We start from the raw sequence: 23,910 nt of genomic DNA on the forward strand, positions 1-23,910 counted from the left end.
TGTGCAGAAGCTGGTTTTTCATATTGTCATTAATAATTCATAAACTCCATAGAATTACTTTAGGCCTTTTAACCAAGTACCGTGAATTTTAACATACTCAGTGTCATTTTAGCATCCAGTTTAGAAAAAAAAGATGATTGTGTGAATGGCCTTGCTGTCTCAGGAGAGCTTGAATAAAAATTTTATTCTTGTTTCTTTTAAAGTCCAGGATGCTTGAAAAACCTAGAGCGTAGAAAACGTTGCATATCAGAAGTAAGAGAATCATGCTAATTAAGTGACTCTACAGACTGATAAGCTCTGTAGGGATCAGAGAAGGAAATTGTCCATCAGGCTCATCACAGAGACCTCCGAGTGAGGTATAGCATTCGAAGACCAGAAGACACCTGGGGCGGCCTCTGGATTGGGTACAAAGCCACATGCATATTTCTCCCCAGCCTATTAGGAAACCACCAGTGAAAGCAGGGCTATCTCACTAGCTCCATGCCCACCAAATCCACCTGGGTGCCCTGGGTGTGAAAGCGTGCACAGTACTTTTGTAATTTTGACATTTACTCCCCAAAGAAGCAACTCTTTGAAATTTGAGGAGCAAACTGTTTCAGTCTGGGAATAATAATAAAAAAAAAAAAAAAAAAAAATAGTATGTATTTTCAGAACTCTACTTCAATTAGGTAGTTGGGGCTGAATGTCTTTTTTTTTTTTCCCCTTCCTCTTTTCCTTTGTTGTTCTTCTCTTTCTTCCTTTGTAAGCTGAAAAGAGACTGGGGGGGAGGGGGGCTTTTCTCTAGATTGTTTCTTTCCTCAGTATCAATTTTCTATTAACTCCCATTGGGATCAGTACTCATAAAATAAAGCAGCTTATGTGATCTGCTTCATTATAATCAAGCTGAATCTGTCTTCTTTCAGAACATTTCAAAGAAATTAGGCCATTTCCTTTACCAATTCATGTTTGCACGAAATGAGGTATTACTGAAAGGATAATTTTTCGGTCCCTCTGATGTGTAAAATGGCTACACAGGACAGTTATGGATTTTGAGCAGCAAAAGAAATAAAAGAGGACTTTGCAAAAAAAAAATAATAAATAATAAATAAAAGAGGACTTCGCTCATCTGAGACTAGAATTTTTTAATTAACTGAAAATTATTCTCTATATTTGAGTGCAGCTGATTCCACTGAACATGTACCAAAGATGAGCCTGCCATATTTCACAATTGTATTTTGCTTGTATTTGTAATTGTGATATGGCTGCTTCTTCCTGCTTTTTTAAAATCAAATAACATTTACTGAGGTTGATTCTCTTGCCCACTTGGAGAAATAGCACTCCCAGTGGACAGGGGGTTATAGGACCTTTTTGTAATCGATGGTTTAATGTGGTGCTTCTCAAGCTTTAATGTGCATATAAATCACCCATGGATTTTTTTTTTTTTTAAACTTCATATTCTAATTCATCAGGTCAGGGCTGGGGCCCAAGATGCTGCATTTCTAGCAAGCTCTAGGTAATGCTGATAGTCTACGACTATCAGACCACACTTTGAGTAGCAAGATTTTAGATTATCTCTATAGAAAAATCCCAAATTTAATAATTCTGAAATTGGAGGGTGAGAATAGAATTAAATATGTTGACATTTCTAAGGCTAGGTCAGTGATTGAATCTGTGCCTTCATAAAGGTCGATCTGATGGTTCATATCCTGATGGATGCATCCTTTGTACAGAGGTTACTTCCTTTGTGCCTCTCTACTACTCTCTTAGTAGCACAATAATAAACAACTTATATTTAAATTCCTTGAGAATGGAAATTATGGTTTACTACATTCCAGTCTTCATATTCCTGGAGCCTAGCAAATTTCGAGGCACCTAATAGATGGTCAATTAGTGGGTTGAATTGAATCAAATTGAATTGATTGAATTGCAGTAGAACAATATGGGGATGACCTGGTTTTGTACCTTTACAAACCACTTCTTCTTTAAGAGATCTATATTGCTTCCAAGTACAAATTTAAAATTCTTTCATTAATTTATAACTGACCAATATCCATAGTTATATTTTTCAATTATATTCTCTTAAAATGCAACATGAAAAAAAATAGATGCACATACAAATTAAAGGTAATGAAGATTTAAGAATCCCAAAATTCTATCTCCAGTGAAAGAACTTTGGCAGTCATTTCTTATTTATGAATTTTATTCTAGGGATAAGAAAGAAGACATTCCTGAACTTTTTTTGGCAGATTCAAACCAGTTCTTCTCACCTCTGAAAGAGTACGGATAATTATTGAGTCATCAGTAAATTATACAAATCCAAAATACTACAGTTAGTATGTTTGCATCCTACAAGGATTTTAAAAAATCATAGTACCAGTAAGCATGAACAAATTTAAATGCTATTTTTTCATTATTTCCTTTGGGTATTTGGTATTTGTTTTTTAACATCTTTCTTGAGATATTACTCATATACCAATTGTTCATTCATTAAAAATCTACAGTTGTCTTTTAGTATAGTCAAAGTTATGTAGCCATCACTACAGTCCATTACATATTATTTTCATTATTCCAGAAAGAAATCCTGCACCCCTTCGGCACCACTCCCTAGTTGCTCCATCCCTTGGCAGCCACTAATCTACCTTCTATCTCTATAGATTTGCCTATTCTAGACATTTCATATAAATGGAATCCTACAAGGTGTGGTTTCTTATGGCTGGTTTCTTTCACTTAACATAATGTTTCAAGGTTGATCCTACATGTTGTAGCACATGTATCAGTACTTCCTTCTTTGTTAGGATTGGATAATATTTCATCTTGTTTATTTATTAGTTGGACATTTAGATTGTTTCCACTTTTCAGCTGTTATTAATAGTGCTGGTATAAACATTCATGTACAAGGTTTTTTGGTGAACATTTTTTACTTTTCTTGTGTATATTATTAGGAATGGAACTGCCAAGTCATATGTTAACTCTGTGTTTTACTCTTTTTTGAACTACCAGATTTTTCCAGAGAGACTATAATATTTTATATTCCCATCAACAGTATATGAAAGATTCCAATTTCTCTACGTCCTCCCTAATGCCTGTTATCTTTTTTATTATAACCATACTAATGGGTGTGAAGTGGTATCTCACTGTTTTAATTTGCATTTCCCTGATGACTAATGATGTTGAGCATCTTTTTCTGTACTTACTGACCATTTGATATGTTTTTTGAGGAATGTCCTGTTCCATTGCTCATTTCTTAGTTGGCCTATTTGTCTTTTCATTATTGAGTTGTAAGATTTCTTTATGTATTCTAGATACAATTTTTTAAAATAAGATATGTGATTTGTAAAAAAAAAATTCCCGTTCTGTGGGTTATCTTTTTACTTTACTTAATCGTACCCTAAAAGCACAAAAGTCTTCAAATTTGACGAAATCCAGTTTATTTTTTCTTTTGTTGCTTGTGCTTTTGATGCCATACCCAGGAAACCAGTGGCTAATGCAAGGTCATGAAGGTTTACTCCTGTGTTTTCTTCTTCTAAGAATTTTATAGTTGTAGCTGTCACATGTAGGTCTTTGATCCATTTTGAATTAATTTTTATGTATGGTACTCTTTTTTTTTAAGTGCTGTGATCTTGGCTACCATGCAAGTCTGAACAGAGCCCTGAGAACATATCTCTCTGCAGAGTATAATCTTGAAACTTCCAGACATGAAGGCTTAGACATTATTGAGAATGCAGTTGATAACTTGGAGCCCAGGAGTGATAAACAGAGATTTATGGAGATGTACCCTGCTGCATTCTGTCCACCAATGAAGTTTGAGTTTCAGTCTCACATGGGTGATGAGGTCAGTAATTCATTGTTTTAAAACTAATGAGTTGTCTTTTCACTTACATTAGTTACTCTCCAGAACTAAAAGTTGTCAGAATTCCCAGTTGTGTTTTCTCTCCTGCCTTTGTATGAGATCTTTGCTAGTTACAACCTAGGATCAGCCACTACCACCTTCCCCTGCCCCATCCACTGCCCCCAAGCCATAACCGCCTCTTAAAGCCAAGGGTCCAGTATTCAAATGCCTGCAGAGGCCAAACCTTTGCACAAACTCGGTTGTAAGCACTACACTGTCTCAGGATAGTTCTTACTTCACCTCTAGACATTCAGATTTAAATTCAAAGTGAGACCCTCTGCTGGCCCAATAGAATCTATCTGAAGGCTTCTTGTAATCTTCCTTTAAAGATCCCCATAAAGAAAAATAATTGTAAATGACAGGAGAATGGGGCGGGGAGGTTGGGAAATACAACACATTTTTTTAAGACTCAAGTTGTTTTCAAACTGGTAAAATGAGCATTAGAAATGATGTATCTTAGATTCTTTATACAAATTTAGCTTTGTATCCTGTTTTACCCAAGGAAAAAAGTCCATCTGAACTGTGTATGAGTTGCAGTGGTATATTTTATTGTCTCTGGCTGGGAAAACAAGAATAACCAATTAATGAGCACGCTGTAGTATAGCACTTGGTGTTCCAGCTGTGCAAAACAACACTCATAGATTAAAAACTCAAGTTTAGCTTATTGTGGTGACAGCATGTTTTTAAAAATAGATATAATAGCGATGACAGATTCCTTTAATGTATTTTTTTCCTGAGACACCTAGTGTTAAGATTTATAAAATACGTGTGTGCCTGTGCATTTCTAACCCAATTTTATGTTTGCTTCATCTGATAGAGTAAATTACTCAATTAGAAATGGTAAGCAGTTTTTATGCCAATGGCACATGAATTTGACAGGCGAGTGGCTTATCCCACCCAGAGTCATGTTTCCAAAACCAAATGATTACTGTTATAATTTTTCAGTTATGGATATGTCAAACATAGAATGATAAAATATCACAGATAAGTGACTTCAGCTGGGTTTGTAGTTTTTCTTTTTTTCTTTTCTTGGAACTATTATTTAAAAAAAAAAAAAATGAGTCGCTTGCCCTTTTTTTACAACCAGTTCTGCGGGAGGGCAATCATCTCTGATGTTTTGGAGACTCCATAAGAGTTGAAACGCCCATCTGCCAAGAGCATCTCTTGAGAAGGAAAATGAAAAGAAACTTTGTTTTTTTTTGGTGCAATTTCAGTGGACCTAAATAGAATATAATTCAAAGGCTCTAATTTTGACCCTAACCAATGAGTGAGATCATAATAGCCAAAATGAGTTTCTGCTGCAGATTACAAGGCGTGGCCTCTTCACATTCATGGTGAAGGATGTGACCTGGCTGATATTAGTGAAGCAAGCAATGGTTAAAAGACGCTAATAGTCACATTTTCAGAGTCTTTACTCTGTGCCAGGCAGTGTGCTAAGTGCTTTATGTACATTAACTTATTTCATCCCCACAATGACCCCATGGCGTAGGAACTCTTAGTGTCCCTGCTCTACAGATAGGGAAGCAGATGGTTAGTGACCTACTAGGGTCGCTCGTCCCACTGTGGCCAGTGGGCTCTGCTGCCCACCCTGCTTCTGTCTGCGTACTTCCCTGGGGTCATCCTTTGCACTCTGTCCCCTGCCCCGTGGTCATCCAGAATTCCACGAGTGAGAGGTCAGCATCCGAGCTCCCTATGCAGCCACTGCCCTGTCCTTAGAGCCAAGCTGCCTGCAGCTGCTGCCTTCCTCGTCGTCGTATCCAGGCCACGCAGCTGCACCCTCTCGTCTTGCCACTTAGGGAGCAAGTCCGGATTTAAACCTGAAGTTTTGAGGCGGCTATTAAAAATAAATATGGAATTGGGATGTGGAGGGCAATCAGCGTGACTCACGCAGCAGTTAAGTGGGAGAGCCATGCCCCTGGAGGTGGCTGGAGGGCCGTGGCGTGACTGCGATTTCTGTTTCCCCACCAGGTGTGTCAGGTCAGCGCTCAGCAGCCAGTCCAGGCGGAGCTTATGCTCAGGTACCAGCAGCTGCAGTCCCGGCTGGCCACACTCAAAATCGAGAACGAGGAGGTGAGCTTGCTTTCTGCCCCACAAGAAATCTCATGTGCGCTGGAAGACATTTTCGCATGACCTAGGCGTGTTTAACATTCCAAATGCAATTTCTCCATCATGCATTTTCAGCTCAATCATGGTTCCTAAAATACTGCTGGTAAGAGATAAATGCAAAGATTCTGTAGTAGGCCAGAGAGGAGTCCTCTACCAGGGATTCACTGCATACACATGTAGACACACGTTTTAATTTCTAAATTTGTAATTCATACTGAAACCATTTCCCCTAAATGATCAAGGACAACGTATGCATCCAAGAATGTACAGCAGTGTGGAAGTAAAACTTGACCGACATGCTCATTTAATCCTGACTTTTGAAATTAGTACTTTTCTTTGCTTTTTTGTATCCTTTAGAGTTCTGGTACTAAGCATGGCATTACTGATACAGTTAGTACAGAAATAATATGTTAAAATAGTACTTGAATGAGAATAGGAAATTGTTTATTTGCTGATATTAGCAGCTTTAGGTGGATAGAACATAAAAGGTGAACTATAAAATATATGTTGGGCCAGAAAGCGGTCACGCAGTTTAGTGGCCTGTTTCTGAAATTAATTTAATTGGATCCATGTTCTCCTTAAATAAAATATGAACCACAGATATTTCTAAGGCTCTCGGTTAGCATTTACAGGAACCCAAATCAAAGTTAGGTTAGGAGGTTTACTTACTGGTCAGTGTTTGCATAGCCTCGGCATGTTGGGGTCCGTATTCCGATGATACTATGAGAAGGCTCTCCATCACTTTGAAGCTGTATCTTCAGGTGTGTTGGTGGTTGTTTTCCCTCCTATCGGGATATCCCAAACTACGTGGTCCCTATAGCTTGCCATCTCACCCCATCTCAGTGTCCTTATCCCTGAACTAGAATCCTTTATTGGCCTGACTTAAACCAGGCATATTTCCGGACCAGCCGTTATGTGCAAGAAATGGGATTCTTGCACTGATTAGCTTAGATGTTGTGCTTATGCATAGGGCCCTTTGACTGACAGCTCCCACATAAATATGTATTTCTAGAAAGAATTCCTGAGAAGAAGGAATGTGGGACAGAAAAAGAAAATAACAGTAATTCACCTTGATGAGACAAATTACCAAAATGCACTTTGATACCCTCCTTTATTTTAATCCCACTGAGATGTTATAAACTACGTGCCCACGTATTTGGTTCTACTACTAAGAAACAGTGGTGTGTTTCTAGACCAGTAGAGTTTGGTCAAAATCCACTGCAGCTTTCTGGCTTCCATTCTTTCTAGCAGAACCAAACCACCCCTTATTCACACGTGCGTATTTAAGATGCAACCGTGTGATTCAGGCTTCAGTTGCTGTGTCAAGTCCCGCAAATGAGCCTTTCCAAAGGAAAGCCATTGCTCTTCTTGAGGTGTTTTAGAGCTTAGGGTTTTGGCAAGGCATCACAAAACACTTGCCTAATGCAGTTTACTGGATCCTAATAGATCTACAGTTTGTACGTCTAGTGCCTTCCAATTTTTTGTGCATGTGTATCCTCCTGCTGTTTTACTTGGAAACAGGCTCTAAACTCTAGGAAAATAATGTGTTATACACAAGGTCAAAACTGGCAGCCCACAGACCTGTTTTGTTTGGCTCCCACACTTTTGGCCTATTAAAAACGAGTGAGTCTGACGACTGTGACCCTGCATTGCCTCATGAAGGGAAGAGCTGGGGTATCTGAATTCCACTTTGCCATAGTCCTTCAGCTCCCAATATTTTTACATTGGACTATACCATTTCTGTTGCCTGTCTGGCCCCTGCGGGCCTCTGAGTACGCTTATTTGGGCATGATGTAGAGAAGCACGGGGTCCTTATAAACTAATAATGGTAAGTAATGCTTTCTGAGGGTTAAGAGCATTTATCATAGAAACAAATGAAAAAAAAAAAAAAAAAGAAACAAATGAGTTAGACTGTCCTGATATTTCCAATGAGCCTGACTAGTGGTTTATCATCTGTTGGAAATGGAACATACTCACTATCCCAGAATGGGATTCCCAATGAAAGGAAGATTTAAATTGGATTTTTGACACTCGGTAGATTTCCACTGATATAGAAGGAGGAAAAGATGTTTCAGTGCATTTCAAAATGCCCTGGAAGAACCTTGGTTTCCCAGAGCAATTTGGTCATCATCCAGGTTCTCCTTGAGGATAAGCCAAAGGTGGAGCTAAAGTCAGATGACAAAAGACTTTGAGAGCCCGTTTAAGGGGTTTTGACACTATGAGTCAGTTCATTTCAGTACAATAAATATTTGTTCATCAACTTCTACGTTCCACATATTTTGTCAGGTGTGGGGAGTACAGAGATGAATGTCACAGTTAGCATCTGGGTTGCACGAGAGCCAGGCTGTAACAAGTCATTTATATAATGTAGACAATAAGAGCCGTAACTTGGGAACAAAATAGCAATCATTGCTGATTTGGAGTCGTTTATACCGTTTTCTCTATGATAAATAGAGAAATTGCCTCCCGATCCTCCACTGACAGAGGTCCAAAAATTGACACATTGCTCTCAAGCCAGAATACACAAGTCAAGAAACAAGTATAATTCCCTGCCTCTGCACAAACAGATACACACAGGTTCCAAAATTCACTGGAACGAGTTCAGTTAACTAATAATAATTATGACTGCCCAGTGAAAAGATAAAAGTTGGAAGAGAATTTCATCCACGTTTACAAAAACACAGTGCAGCTAAATAGAACATGAACCTTTTCACCAGTTCTTAAACAACTACAAATAATGGACTGCTGTTTAAACCTGTAGGAAGCCTTTTTAGAAGGGAATTTCCATGCTAAGAAAGTGGTACAGCTTACAGGCTGTGGACAAATTCTCTTTGCTCTACAGCACTTGATTTTTAAAAATTAGTTGCTGGCATTTAACAATTAGAAGCCTTGAATAAAAATACCTGTGCCCAGTTTCTAAACAGCTACAAAGTCTGATCCATACTAGGCCTGTGTTTCTGCAGGAAGATAACTGGCTTGAGCTGAGATGTTCCCCTTAGACTCAGAGCATGTGCTTCCTGTTTGCCATGCTCCCCGCTCAGCCCACTTGCCTCATTTTCATTACTTCCTTGGCCCTCAAAGATATTTGAGTTTGCAGGCCTGGCCTTAGAACAAAGAGAGCAGTAAGCGTTTGTGAAGTGGCCTCAGAATACTCACACATAGCAAAAGTGGAGTGGAGCTTTGAGAAGGGCGTCATTGAATTCGGGATGGATACAGATTAATAATGGATTGTTGTCTCCTCACAACTTTACCTTTGCCTATTAGGCCTTTTAAAATGAGCTTTCCATTTCATTACGCTGCGCGCTTGCATCACTGGTACCTCAATGTAATGATTCCAACCCCCTGTTGTCCAGCCAACAAATATTTATTAGTGCCCTCTCTGGTTGTACATGTAGAATAGAGCAGAGCCTGCTGCCCACACAGCTCTATTGCTATTTCTTTGTTTTCTTTTTCTTAGAAGTGTAACTTTTTATTCAAAACATTAGTACCTTAAAAAACAAAACAAAAAAATTAGTACTTTTAAAGATCACACTTACAAAGCAACCTACATCTAAATAATCATTTATACCTTTCTCACTGTAAATAGTCTCTAGACGTCTTTCAATGTAATGTCACACTGGTTTTGCACACATTCTTCAAGTTCACTTTTAACCTTTATTTTTTCAAGTTCACTTTTAACCTTTGTTACAGGCTAAAGCTACAGATTTTAGCTTGGGAGTCATTCCTTTTGCTTTTTTCTTTCCAAGCTACCTCTGGATTGATTCCCCATAGTCTGCAGTTTCCTTTTCTTAGAGTTCCTCTTTCCGCCCTTTCATCTAGACACGGCTCATGAAAAGGAGAAGGAATTGTATGAGTAGAGTCATTATGCTTTTCATATTTTTAGTACAGCCTTCATTTTAAGGAGTTTGCCCCCATTTTCAGACCATCTGTCCCAATGTTTGGGCCAGAAAATAGAGTTTCCATAAGCGAGTCACTTGTGAGCCATGACTTACGTGTCATTTATAAAGTGAGTTTCTCTTAAGTTATAGATTTATCCCCCCAAAGGGAATGGAAAAGAGAGAAGCCTGTGATTCCTCAGTTAATTTGCAACACTGTTTAATGAACTGACAGCCCCATATAAATTTTCCTCACTTTACTTAAAATCTTTCACCAACAGTTTACTAGGGAGTAACTCAAAGACTATTCCAAAAATAGATTCCTTACCCAGGGTATTTTCAACCATAATGAACAAGATTTTATGTAAACATTTGAAACAATTTTCATGGCCTGGGTGATTGAGGAAAATCACCTAGGGTAGAACAGTCCCATATCCCCCCAAAACGTCCCATAAAACCACTGACTGCAGCACAGTGCCAAGTCATGAAAATCCATGATCAAACCCTTTGGGGCCATTGTCAGATTCTTCTAAGACTTGGTATAAGATGTGGAGCTTGGTAATTACCTAATCATAATTACTATTTTTAATCTTCTCCATAGCTTTAACTTTATTTTTGCTTATCTAAGTTGTTTTCTTTCTTATTTAGGTATTTCTTATTGCCTCCAAGCTTCTATTGATGAGGTTAACAGTAGAAGCCTAAGTAAAAGATAGCTGCCATTTATTCGTCAAATGATAGCACTATCTTGGCCATGATCCTTGAAAACAAGGATCAAATGTCTCCCACGAAAATGCACTTTAAAAAAAAAAAAAAAACATGTATTTTTAGAAGCCATGTATGTGGTGTGTGTGCATGTGTGTGTGTGTAGTTTCAAATAAGCTTTAAGTCCCCAAAAGAAGAAGCATGATCCAGAAGAATACCAAGCAGAGCGAAGAGAGTTTCTAGAAAGGATTTAAAAGTGAGCCACGGGATAGGGCACCCTGGATGGAATGGCAGCTGTGAAGGCTCCCGCTGTTGCTGTGTGCCGAATGTTTCCTTGACATCTGTGGATTTGAAAGGAGGAGGACTTTAACCTCTACCATTCATTCGTTGAACCTTTTGGATAAGCCACTGTGGCCCAGGCACTGTGCTAATTAACTAGAGCTACAAAGCATAATAAGCGGTCTCCAACCTCAAGTTGCTCCCCCGTACGTGGACAGCAGAGCCCTCCCAACAGTGTGGTAGGTGCTGTGAGAAACGGATCTGGCTTCATTCTCCTCATTCTCCAGCACAGCCAAGGTCACTGGCATCTGCACCAAGAACGACGGGCCATGGCAAGATGCTCTGCCTCTGTTCCTGCCTTCCTCTGCCGGCAGTAAATTTCTGTCCCCTTGGCTGGTTAACTATGGAATTAATCCAGTCTCCGTGTGTGTGTGTGCATGCATGCATGTGTGTCTGCTTTCTTTCTGGTAATTTTTAACACATCTGAAATGGATACAGTGCTGTCATTGAAACGCATCCAAGGTCAGTCGTGGCAGGAAGTAAGTAGATAGGTGGTGGAGGGAAGGCGGAGCTGGGGGTCATCTTCACAGATGGATTGATGAGTCTTTTTTTTTTTTTTTTAAGATTTTATTTATTCATGAGAGACACAGAGAGAGAGGCAGAGACATAGGCAGAGGGAGAAACAGGCTCCATGCAAGGAACCTGACATGGGACTCGATCCCGGGACTCCGGAATCACGCCCTGAGCCAAAGGCAGACGTTCAGCCACTGAGCCACCCGGGCCTCCCTGGATTGATGAGTCTTAAAGGATGATGAGGCCTGTGTCATGTGCAAGGCACAGTGTCATAAAATAGCATGCGTGTTAGAGGTTGGATTGTGTTCCTCCAAAACTTCTGTGTTGAAGTACTAACCCCCAGTACTTCAGCATATGACTTTATCTGAAGACAAGAGTCTTCACACAGGTAATTAAAGCGAGGCCATCAGGGTGGGCCTTAATCCAGTGTCATCAGTGTCCTTGTTAAAAAGAGAAAATTTGCACACAGAAGCAGAGAAGGCCGCGTGAAGAGCCCCGGAAGCTGATCATCTGCAAGCTAAGGAGGCAGGCCTGGAACAGGTCTTCCCTAGTGGCCCTAGGTGGGGACCGACCCTGCCCACACCTTGCTCCCAGACCTGCAGCAGCCAGACCTGTAGGACAATAACTGGTGGCACACGAGCCCCCAGCGTGTGGTACTTTGTTCCAGCAGCTCTGGGAATCTACTGCAGGTGTTTAGAGAAGACACAACAACGATTTTTTCTCCAACGATTGTAACGTCCTGTGAGTTAAAAGGCAGAAGAGCCCGTCTCTGGGAGCCCGTGAAAGTCACCTCCTCTGTGTCATTCACTTTGATTCATCTCAGAGGCCAGGCCACCTGCGCACCCCTCCAGGGCGGTACATTCTTTGGGTTTTCCATAATTCCTTGTCACCCGTTCAGCCTCTCCTACCGAAGCTAACTGTGTTTTCCTGCTGCTAATGGGACGTCATTACAGGCCTCCTATTAGTTGCTTCGTATTTGCCTCATTATATTCCCTCCTTGTGGCTTATTAACATGACTTGTGTGTCAGAAGCTGGTGTTATTCTTCGTCGAGAACATCCCATGGGGTGATATGTAGTCCCAGCCACCTGTGTCTGGTGTTTCCTGTCACATCCTTTATTCTTCCTGACAATTCCAGATTTAACCATGACGCTCTTGCTTCAGAGAAGAAAGTGGAGTAAAGGAGGAAAAAAAACAGTGTCGTTGACAATGACAGGAACCACACGGCTCCTGCTCTGTCCATGGTTGTTACCAGGGGACCTGCTGGGTGTGTATCCTCTCTGGTCCCTGGGCAAATGGTACCGCCTCCAAGACCTACGGCAGAAAGTCTGGTGCTGGGAGGATGGTCCACCTCAGGGCTCGCAGTTGGTCCACAGGTAGTGTGTCCATTACGAGGTGCCTGAATAGGTGTGACACCCACCAGTGTCCTGAAGGGGTTCCTAACTGGTAGGACTGGCTCTGTACCCCAGCCAGAGCAGCTGGCACCAAGACCCAGGTCCACTTTGGGATGCATAGCCAGAACCAAGGCATGCAGGCCTGCCTGCAGGAGCACAGACAGATGTGTCTCCCACCTAGAGTCAGGTGATAAACTGAGGTCAGCAGGCCTGGCTCCAGGAGCACTGAGAAATATGCCTTCTAGCAAGCCACTGGGCTGGTAGGGCTGCTCCATAACTAGGGCTGAGAGGGTCTGGAACTACATCACAGGCTGCTACACAGTCCACAGCTAGGAGGCTCAAGTACACGTCCCTCCTTCTGGGGCCATTGGCAGGTAGTTCTGGTGATAGGACCAAAGCCAAACAAGGACAGTAACAGTCCCCGGGGGACAGACTGTTTCTGGGACAGTAGCCAGGACCACCCTTGGCAAGCCTCCCACCTGGGCCCAGACCTACTTTCTCAAATTGGTCCTCCTCAGTCCTGGGCTTTACCAAGGTTTTATCAGTTCTTACCTGGATCCCAGAGCTCCCACAAATACACTTTTGCCCCTGGATGGCCACCAGATTATTGTTGCAATGGGACAGGAATATGAAGGGGAGCCTCCTATTTTGCTGTCTTGCTGATGTCACCTCTGGGGTGATGAGTCTTTTCATTCAGTCTATAAATTATGTAATCATGACTACCTTAAAGTAACCACTTAGAGTATTGTTTATTTTAAAATAACCTTTTACATGCTTTTTCCCATATGCATTGTGCAGATATCCCCAGCAATAATGACTAAGTCTGTTGAATTTCTTTGTGTTTTTGTTTTACTTTAGTGATCTCCTTAAGCATGGGAACTAACATCGATTGCCATTACTTCTTCCCTAAATAGTATTTTGTTAATTAAAAGAAAAGAGTAATTGATTTTATTTCTACTTCTTGTAATAGTGGACTGAGTCACTCAGCTGATTATTTCATATTTCACTGTCCTGAACAAGGTGTCTGGCCAAGCTTGAAGTCCATGGCACAGAACCATATGTTCCCAAAAGGAAGAGCATCAAATATTTTGAACAAAAGTAAATCCAGTGATTCTGAACAATTAGTGCCCTGATTAGCTTGGAAAAATAAGGAGACATTCTTTCTAGAGGACAGTAGTCTCACGCTAGACTTCAAATAACTCTACCAAAACATCCAGCAAACAGACATCAGATCACGGAGAAATACCCACAGGAGTTCCAAATATTGAGATTGTCAGAAATGAACTATAAAAGAACTACTTAACTGTGTTCAAGGAGATAAAAGCCAAGCTTATATTTTATAAACAATGAAGTAACAGGTTTGAAAATGTACCACAAAGGGATCCTAAAAGTGAGAACTACAATGCCCCAAGTTAATAAATTGGTGGATGGTTTTAATATCCAATTCGACACAGCTAAAGAGTGAATTATCAAAGTGGAGGACAAATCAGAAGAAAATAATCAAAATGCAGTGTGGAAAAACAAAAGGATAGAAAATGCAAAGAAGGGGGTGCTTGGGTGGCTCAGTCAGTGAGGTGTCTGACTTCGACTCACATCATGATCTCAGTGTCTTGGGATCGAGGCCTAAGTTAGGCTCCCCGCTCAGCGGGGAGTCTGTTTGTCCCTCTCCCTCTGCTCTTCCCCTCCAACTCATGCTCACATTCATGCATGTACACTCTTTTAAAAAAAAAATTCTATGTATTTATTTATTTGAGAGAGAGACAGCGAGAGAGAGCACAAGCAGGGGAGGGGCAGAGGCAGAAGGAGAAGCAGACTTCCAGCTGAGCAGGGAGCCCAACTTGAGGCTTGATCCCAGGACCCGCAGATCATGACCTGAGCTGAAGGCAGATGCTTCACCATCTGAGATGCTCTGGCGCCCCTCTCTATCTTTCAGATAAATAAATTGAAGTCTTAAAAATAAAAACAAAGAAAAGACAAATAGAAGGGTAGGAGATATGGAGAACACAGTGATGTGTAGCATAGTAATTAAATTCCCAGAAAGGAAAGCAATAGAAAAGGAGACAATATTTGCAGAGATAAAAGCTAAGAATTTATCAGAGTTTATTAAAAATATCACACAATTCAAAAAGTCCAAAAACATCCAGGTAAAATATATTTTTAAAATCCTTACATATACACATCATGTAAAACTGCAGAAAACTTTAGGGGCACCTGATTGAGCATCTGCCATCGACTCAGGTCATGATCCTGAGGTCCCGGGATCAGCCTGCATCAGGCTTCCTGCTCAACAGGGAGTCCGCTTCTCCCTCGCCCACAGTCCCTTCTCCCTGCTTGTGTGGTCTCTCTCTCTCAAAGAAGTAAAATTTTTTAAAAATGTAGAAAGCAGCTGGAGAAGGAAGCAAAGTAGCAATAGACTCATAGAAAACTTCTCATTCAACAGGAACATAGAAGCAAGAAAATAGTGTTCAGTGTATTGAAAGAAAATAAACTGCCAACCAGGAAGAAATAACTTTCATAAATGAAAGTGAAATAAAAGACATTTTCAAGTCAATAAAAAGCAGAGTTCACCACCAGCAGACTCATGCTAAAAGGAATTTCTAAAGGCAGAGAGTTAGTCTTAACAATATAAGGAAAGGAGGTCAAATAACGTAATATATGGATAAAGCTGAATGAATATTGACTATAACAACTGATGTATTTAAATATATGTTAATACTTACATATGTATTCTATTATAATACATTATAAAAACAGCATATATATATAAGGAGAAGTGAATGAAGTTAAGATGCTCTAAATTCTGTACCTTGGGAAAAGGATAAAGCTAGCGATTTACAGTAGACTTTGATAAGCAAAGGTAGTATGTGGTCTAATTGTGCAAGATAAATGTAGACGATAAATTAAGAAGCTTCTAGAAGATAACATAGAAGGATATCTTTATGGCTCTGAGATAGGAAAATATTTCTTAAGTAGGACACAAAAAGTACCAATAATAAAGGAAGGGATTGGCAAATTGATTACATTAAAATTAGAGACAGTTCATCTAGATACTAGAGTAACAAGCCGGAGCAGAGTGGGAAAAGATATTTGCAACACATAAAACTAACATAAGACTCCTAGCTGTATCTACAAATAAGAAGAATACTTATAACCCAGTAGAAAATTGAGCAAGAGATTTGAACAAAGCATTTGCAAGAGAGGAAATCCAAATTATCTTAAACATATTATAATAAGCTCAATCTCAGGCATCAAAGAAATGCATATTAAAACTACAATAAAATAAATAAATAAAAAATAAAACCACAATAAGGGGGTATCCCTGGGTGGCTCAGCGGTTTAGTGCCTGCCTTTGGCCCAGGGTGTGGTCCTGGGGTCCCAGGATCGGGTCCTGTGTCAGGCTGCCAGCATGGGGCCTGCTTCTCCCTCTGTGTCTCTGCCTCTCTCTCTCTCCCATGAATAAATAAATAAAATATTTTTAAAAATAAATAAATAAAACCACAATAAGATACCACTATACACCCAACACAATGGTTTACATTTTTAAAAACTGATAATGCCAACTCTTGATGTAGAGTAACAGGATCTCTTCTTATCATGCTGGTGCTAATACAAATCAGAACAATAATTTTGGAAAACAGTTGGGTGAACCATATAAGCAATTCTGATCCGGTATGCTAGACGTGGAGTCATAGCAGTCATAGTCTCAGTGGCCCAAAACTAGAAGTAAGTCATCTATCAACAGAAAAGGGGATGAATTACGATGTGTTCCTATAATGAATATTCAGCATTCAGCAATGAAATCCTATACTCCCAAGAAATGAATAAATCTTACTACGTAAAGTCGAACAACAGAAGCAAGACAAAAATCATACACTCTCTAGGATTCCATGTGTATGACATACAAAAAACGCTAGAACTGATATATGACGTTAGAAATCAGGATAAGGGCTACCTTTGGGCAGGAGGAAGGGGTGTGGTCATTGGGAGACACACGAGGATATTCGTAATGTGCTATTTTTGTTGATCTGAGTGGTGGTCACATAAGTGTTCAGTGTGATCAAGAAGCGATGCACTTATGGTGTGTAGCGTGTGTTTTTGTGTGTGTGGTTTCACTCTTGATTTTATTTTTTTTATTTTATTCACTCTTGATTTTAAAAGATTACTTTAAAAGATGTAATTGAGAAAGCACCCGGTGATACATGAGATTTGTAAGGATTCAAATACACAGTAATGTCCTCTTGAGGATGATTTTGAAGAGAGCCTCTGTACATTGGTGATCGTAGTGTTGTGTGCCCGTCCCTCTCTCCTCTCCTGGGGCAGGGCCTGTGTCTCCATCTCCGCCTGACCGAGTAGATTCTCACCAAGTGTGGGATTCGTGAAATTATGTAGTAACATGAGAAATGTGTTCCTGTCCCCAGGTTAAGAAAACGACCGAAGCCACCTTGCAGACCATACAGGATATGGTCACCATCGAGGACTACGATGTCTCTGAATGCTTCCAGCACAGCCGGTCCACAGAGTCTGTGAAATCCACTGTCTCGGAGACCTACCTGAGTAAGCCCAGCATCGCCAAGAGGAGAGCAAACCAGCAGGAGACGGAGCAGTTCTACTTCATGGTGAGTGTACTGCTTCCCATGCACTCTTGGGGCTCAGGTCTGGGCTCCCCAAACACAGCTGCTAGAGTTGGATTGGAATCAACTGGGGTTCTTTATTAAAATGTGGACTCCTGGGACCCCTGGGAGGCTCAGTGGTTGAGCATCTGCCTTCGGCTCAAGTCATGACCCCGGGGTCCTGGGATCGAGTCCCATGTCGGGCTCCCTGCATGGAGCCTTCTTCTCCCTCTGCCTCTGTCTCTGCCTCTCTCTCTCTCTGTGTCTCTCATGAATAAATAAGTAAAATCTTTTTTTTTTTTTAAATTACAGAGTATGAACTCCTATCTGCCCTTGGAGTTCCCAATTCTGTTGCTCTGGATAGGATTTAGGAGTTAGTACTTTTTTAAAAAATTCCTCAGATGATGCCGATTACACAGATTTAAAGAAGACTGCTCTGAAACTACTTTTACTTATTTATTTTTTTGAAACTACTTTTAAATGTTAACACACATACACATCACCAGGAGAGCTTGTTAACATGCAGGTTCTGATTTCCATAGGTCTGGGGAAGGAGGCACCTGCGAGTCTGCATCCCTGCTGGGCTCCCAGGTGATGGCATCAGACTGCACTCGCAGGAGCAGGATCCTAGGCTCCAGCAGAGAAAAGTGGCTGGAGTTTAGATATCCTGTGGGAAGTTCCTTGACATGAAATATATATTTTTTTAAGTTAAGAATGAATCTTGGGGCCCCTGGGTGGGCTCAGTGGTTGAGCATCTGCCTTCAGCTCAAGTCATGATCCTGGGGTCCCGGGATCGAGTCCCACATCGGGCTCCCCATCGGGAGAGCCTGCTTCTCCCTCTGCCTGTGCCTCTGCCTCTCTCTCTGCGTCTCTTGTGAATAAATAAATAAAATCTTTAAAATAAGAATGAATCTTTCCTTTTGCAGAAACTCAGAGAATATTTGGAAGGCAGTAATCTCATCACAAAACTCCAAGCCAAACATGACTTATTGCAGAGGACCCTTGGAGAAGGTCAGTTGCTGGAACTAGACGGGGAGGTGACATGGGTTACGTGTTGTGTCATGTAGCTAATTCTGCAAAGAATGCGCGTTGTGGATTTGTGTTTTAAGAAGCAGAGGGCACTGCCTGTTTAGACTGGGCTTTTGCTGTCACTGTAATAATCCAGTTTTCCCTAGAATTGTTTTCTTTGTAAGCTTGGTGCTAACCTTGAGGAATAGTGAAATCTAAGGAGGGCTGCAAAGCCAACACAGCGCTCCTGAGGCACGCTCTGCCCAGCCCAGTGCTCCTAACACGGTGCCCCTAATGGTAGAAAACTGGGCAGAGCTGCACCTGCTCCCACCTGCTGACCACCCAGCCTCTTCGTCCTTACCCTCTGGGACTCGTCCACCCTTCCAGCTCCGGCCCATTTGTTTTAGCAGGGGCCACTGTTTGCTCTCTCATCTAATGCCTTCCTGGACTCCTAGAAACCAGTTAGACCAGTTGGGGAGACTTTTTTTTCCCTTTCCTTACACACTGATTTTACTTGAGAAATAATCTAATGAAGTAAACTACTATAGCTAATAATAATAATAACAAAAACAAGAATAGCTGCCACTTCTATAGGGCTTTCTCTGGACTAGGCATCGTTCTGAACTATTTATTGAACTGGGCTATCACCTTCCCCATTTTTACAAATGAGAAAACTAATGGAGAAAAAAGGCTTATAGGCAAAAGGGACTGTGTCAATATTACTGTTTCTCCTTTCATCTTCTTGAAATTTAACAGGAAAAAATAAATATAAGCAAAGTCCCTTTTTTAAGGGCCTCATAGGCTGTAACTTCATCCTTTATTCACACTAGATCTTGCCAGAAGTTATAGAAAGTGAAAGAGAATATGGATGGAAGTGGGAAATGGAAGGACTGAGGTGTGTAACTCAGGCCAAAAAGAGATTGCTGCTCTTTGACCTAAACTCTTGCCCCCTACCGTTCTAGAACCTTCCTACTGACAAGATGGTTTTTTCATCCCCTTATCTCCTGGTTTCCTCCAAAGGACACACTATCCTCAGGGAATGAGCACTTGGAGAAAGGTCATCATGACCCAAGGCTCCCATGTATTTCAGTTAGGATGCCAGATTCTAAGATAAAAGGCTGATTTCACTTAGAAAAAAATTAATATTTAAACTACTAGAAAGTTGTCTTCAAAAATAAAATAGCCAAACAAAACGTGTGAACTTTCATTAAGCTTTGAATTTGCAAAAAAGTAAATTCAAAAAAATTTGAATTAGCAAACTTGCTGATTCAAAAACACAAAAGTTACAAAAGACATTTTAAGGACAATTAGGGAAATTTAAATGTAGACAGACTGTATATTAAGTGACGTTATTGAATTAATGTTAATTTTCTAAGACATGACAGTGGTGTTATTATGAAGGAGAAGATTCTTAATCTTTTTTTTTTTTTAATTTGTAAGAAATATTTGCTCAGTATCAAAACCTCTGCCAGTTACTTTCAAATGATTCAGGAGAAAAGATACAGAAGCGGCAGGGTCGGGGGCAGGGGGAGAGAAGGAAATAAGGCCAATGTGGCAAAATGTTAACAGTTAGGAAATCTCAGTGAAGGGTACATGAATGTGCCCTGTACAAGCTCTCAGCTCTTCTATAACGGAGGTTGCAACTTTTTTTAAGAAGCTCTTTTCCTTATTTTTTTCTTTATTCTTCTTTGAATAGTTGTCTTATCGCAGCAATCATGTCCCAATTTTTTTCTTTTCTCCTCCATAGTATCATATAAGATTGTTTTTTCCACCTGCCACAAAAGGCCTGATATTTCAGCGATGCCCCCAAGGTCAGTGGCCGGTCCCAAAGCATAAATTATCGCTAAGTGTGAATGGATGCTTACAGGCATCTTCCCTGCAGGACGGCATCCCACTTTAGAAATCATGAGCTGGAGGGAATGAAGTAGTGGGTGAATTCATTCTTGGCATGTGTGCAGACACATGTGTTAATTCGCTTGGGGTCACAATCTGAAACTTTTATGATGCTCATTCTACGTAGATTCCCTAATGCCTCCTGGAGAGAAAGCCCCAGCGGTTCCTATTATTTTTCATGCCATTATTGGATAGGGCTGTATTTTAGCCAACTTACTGAATCCTTTTGCCAGACCCCATCGTTAGCCCCTGTGCTGTGCAAAGCTGTATCGTACCTTGTGAACTCTGAGCCCAGATTTCTTTAACTTGGAATTTCTCTCGATGGGTTCCAGTATCTTTTTTTTTTTTTAATTTTTATTTATTTATGATAGTCACACGCACAGAGAGAGAGAGAGAGAGGCAGAGACACAGGCAGAGGGAGAAGCAGGCTCCATGCACCGGGAGCCCGACGTGGGATTCGATCCCGGGTCTCCAGGATCGCGCCCTGGGCCAAAGGCAGGCGCTAAACCGCTGCGCCACCCAGGGATCCCGGGTTCCAGTATCTTAGTGACACAAGCTGTGTTCAGGTGCACCAGGCCTTCACCAGATTGGATTGACTCAGGAACTGGGTGGTCCTCATCCGATGGCATCAGACACCCTAGCCTTCGCCCACTTGTTGCAGGCCTCTCTGACCCTTGGCCCCACCCCACACGTGGGCTTGGCAGCACACTGCACGTTGGTCGCTGCCCAGGCCTAATCCTGGCAGCTTTGCCCAGAGAAAGGCTGAGCTTGCCCCACCTTTCAGCTCCACCATGTGAGCCTGCTAGCTTTCCATGCAAGCCCTGTTCGAGGTAATAGGTTTTTACCAATGGAGACGAGGAGAGTTAATGGTGCCTGTCCCACAGTGAGATGATCCAATGGCGAGTCCTGATGAAGGAATCCAAGTTTGGGTTTGGGGAAATCAGGTTAGTAGCAGAGGATTAGATGGTGTGTTTGGGGACAGTCCTGGCTTTTCCTACAGAAATCATATCTCTGAAATAGACTAGACTCACTGCTGCAAAAACTGCCTTCGTAGTAAAACAAATAGAGCCTAACCCAGGGATTTAGCAGTTGATCGTACACAGCTGAGACTGTAACTACAGACATGTGTTTGGCCTGCCTTACTGCCTGCTTTTGGCAGCCTACCAGAGGCCCAGTAAGTCCTTTGATTTACAACATTGTGAAGCAACTAGATTGGACTCTTAAAGGTGCACTGTCAAAATTCAGAATTCCAAATCTTTGAAAACTGTTGAAATACAAAGAAACACATAATGGGTTGTTAAGACCAAAGTCACTACCTTCTTCATCATCCTTCAGCAACGCCATTAAATCCTTTTGTGATGTCATTTGTTTTCAATTTGGAGACGTTACATCAACCCAGTACATGAGATATATATCCGTAAACCTGAGGCACTGAAATTGTTTCTTTTTCTTTTAATAATGAGCTCTCCTGTTCACACTGGCCCCTTTGTGTGCAACGTTGGAGTTAAGAGGGGGTGTGTAAATATCAGTGCCATTTTCGCTAAATACAGAAAATCTGACACTGGAAGCCGAGTCCCATGTTAGATTGTTTCTAGACCTGGGCATAAGGTTTCTGACAAAGGAATTAAATGGATTATCCTCATTCAATCCATTGTCTGTCTTTGAGTAGAAGTACAAACATACTTGGAAAAGAGAAGCTGATTGTGCATAATTATGTTTTTTAGAAAAGCAGTGTGTTCTTAAGGAAGAAAAAGGACCGTAAAAGAATGCCAGGAGTCCTTATCGGACATTCACAAGGGATCCAATTCTGGGTGCCTCCGTTCGGTTAGAGCTGTGCACATTTTAAGTATTTCATCTAGTTGGGATTTTTTAAATCTCAAATTGCCACCAAACTGTTTTGGTTTTCCCTTTTAGTCTGTGGTGATAAAATACATTTGAGTGTGAAAAATAATCCACTTCTGAATTCTCAGGTGAAATGATCGGAGTAGTCAAAGTAGGTGTTTGTAGCAAGAACAAGATAATCCTGGGTCATGGGTCATTTTTTGCCTCCAAATGGCTTATATTGTGTGTGTGTGTGTTGCGGGGGGGTGGCAGTAAAGGAAGAAATTGTTGTCTTTAATAATTAAATAGCCTTCCAAAGAAAGTGATTGAAATCTAATCCTCAAACCACTGGAAGCTTTCACATTTCTCTGGGAAGCAGAATCTTCTAAGCTTGTGTGTTATTGATCTATTAATGATGATACTGATTAAAAAATAAAACCTCATTCATCAGTTGAGGCGCACTCAGTACTATTAGCTGAACAAAACAATGGATGTGCTGGTGGCAGTTACACTATGAATGATTGTTCTTGTGAAGCTTGCTCTTGGTTCATTAATCAAAATGTATCTTTTATAGGTTTTTAATTTTTTATCCCATACTATTAACCATGGATGGATGGAGCAAAATGATTTTAAGCCATTTAGTATATGATCTTTTTTCTAAATCTAGAGGCTCTTTGCTTGGGATATTTTAACAAAAGTAGCTGAATTTCAAGGTTATATAAAACATTTCATTTGTAAGGAGTTATTAGTGACTTTGTCATTGAATCACTTGAAAGTGATTAACCTCTGTTATCCAATTTAATTTGTAGACACTTTAAATTTTTATTTTTAGTTCATTTTTATTTTTTAAGATTTTGTTTTTAATCTCTATAACTGACGTGAGGCTCAAACTTACAACCCCTAGATCAAGAGTGGCACACTCTACTGACAAAGCCAGCCAGGCATCCCAATACTTGAAAATTTTAACTTACTATGTGGTATATAATTTAGTACATCTTTAGTATTTTGTATATGACTTTAGCCATATGGGGGACACAAAAGCATAAGCCATCTCTACCTTTCTTTTAGGATCTTTCGAAGTATTTGCTAGGGAATAAGACTTATATTTTTACAGTATATTACTTGGGAGCTCAACTCTAGAATTAAAACAAACTTGATCAAAATAATACCAACATTTTTCACAGAACTAGAACAAACAATCCTAAAATTTGCATGGACTCAGGAAAGACCCCAAATAGCCAATGTAATGTTAAAAAAGAAAAGCAAAGTGAGAGGCATCACAATGCCTGATTTCAAGCTGTATTACAAAGCTGTGATCACCACGACAGTGTGGTACTGGCACAAAAACAGACACATAGATCATGGGAACAGAATAGAGAACCCAGAAATGGGCACTCAACTCTATGGTCAGTTGACAAAGCAGGGAAGAATATCCAATGGAAAAAGACAGTCTCTTCAAAAAATGGGAAAATTGGACAGCCACATGCAGAAGAATGAAACTGGACCACTTTTTTACACCATACACAAAAATAAATTCAAAATGCGTGAAAGACCTAAATGTAAGACAGGAAACAATGAAAATCCCAGAGGACAATGCAGGCTGCAACCTCTTTGACCCTGGCCACAGCAGCTTCTTGCTGGACACATCTCCAGAAGCAAGGGAAACAAAAGTAAAAATAAACTATTGGGACTTCATCAAGATAAAAAGCTTCGGTACACTGAGGGAAGTAATTAACAAAACTAAAAAGCAACCCTGTGGATTGGGAGAAGATATTTGCAAATG

The 23,910-nt window shown here is 40.6% G+C and overlaps 1 protein-coding gene across 3 annotated transcripts in view; it reads left to right on the forward strand.

Moving 5' to 3' along the window:
• Positions 1-23,910, forward strand: part of SRGAP1 (SLIT-ROBO Rho GTPase activating protein 1) — a 276,854-nt gene that overhangs the window by 196,258 nt on the left and 56,686 nt on the right. For all 3 annotated transcript variants that reach the window (XM_025476748.3, XM_025476749.3, XM_049115729.1), the window contains 4 exons: positions 3,590-3,811; positions 5,837-5,938; positions 17,214-17,411; positions 18,332-18,416. In XM_025476748.3, the coding sequence (XP_025332533.1) occupies positions 3,590-3,811; positions 5,837-5,938; positions 17,214-17,411; positions 18,332-18,416 (607 nt within the window). The remainder of the gene's footprint in view (positions 1-3,589; positions 3,812-5,836; positions 5,939-17,213; positions 17,412-18,331; positions 18,417-23,910) is intronic.

This window comes from Canis lupus, chromosome 10, assembly GCF_003254725.2.
Source record: "Canis lupus dingo isolate Sandy chromosome 10, ASM325472v2, whole genome shotgun sequence".
In the NCBI taxonomy this organism is placed as follows: Eukaryota; Metazoa; Chordata; class Mammalia; order Carnivora; family Canidae; genus Canis; species Canis lupus.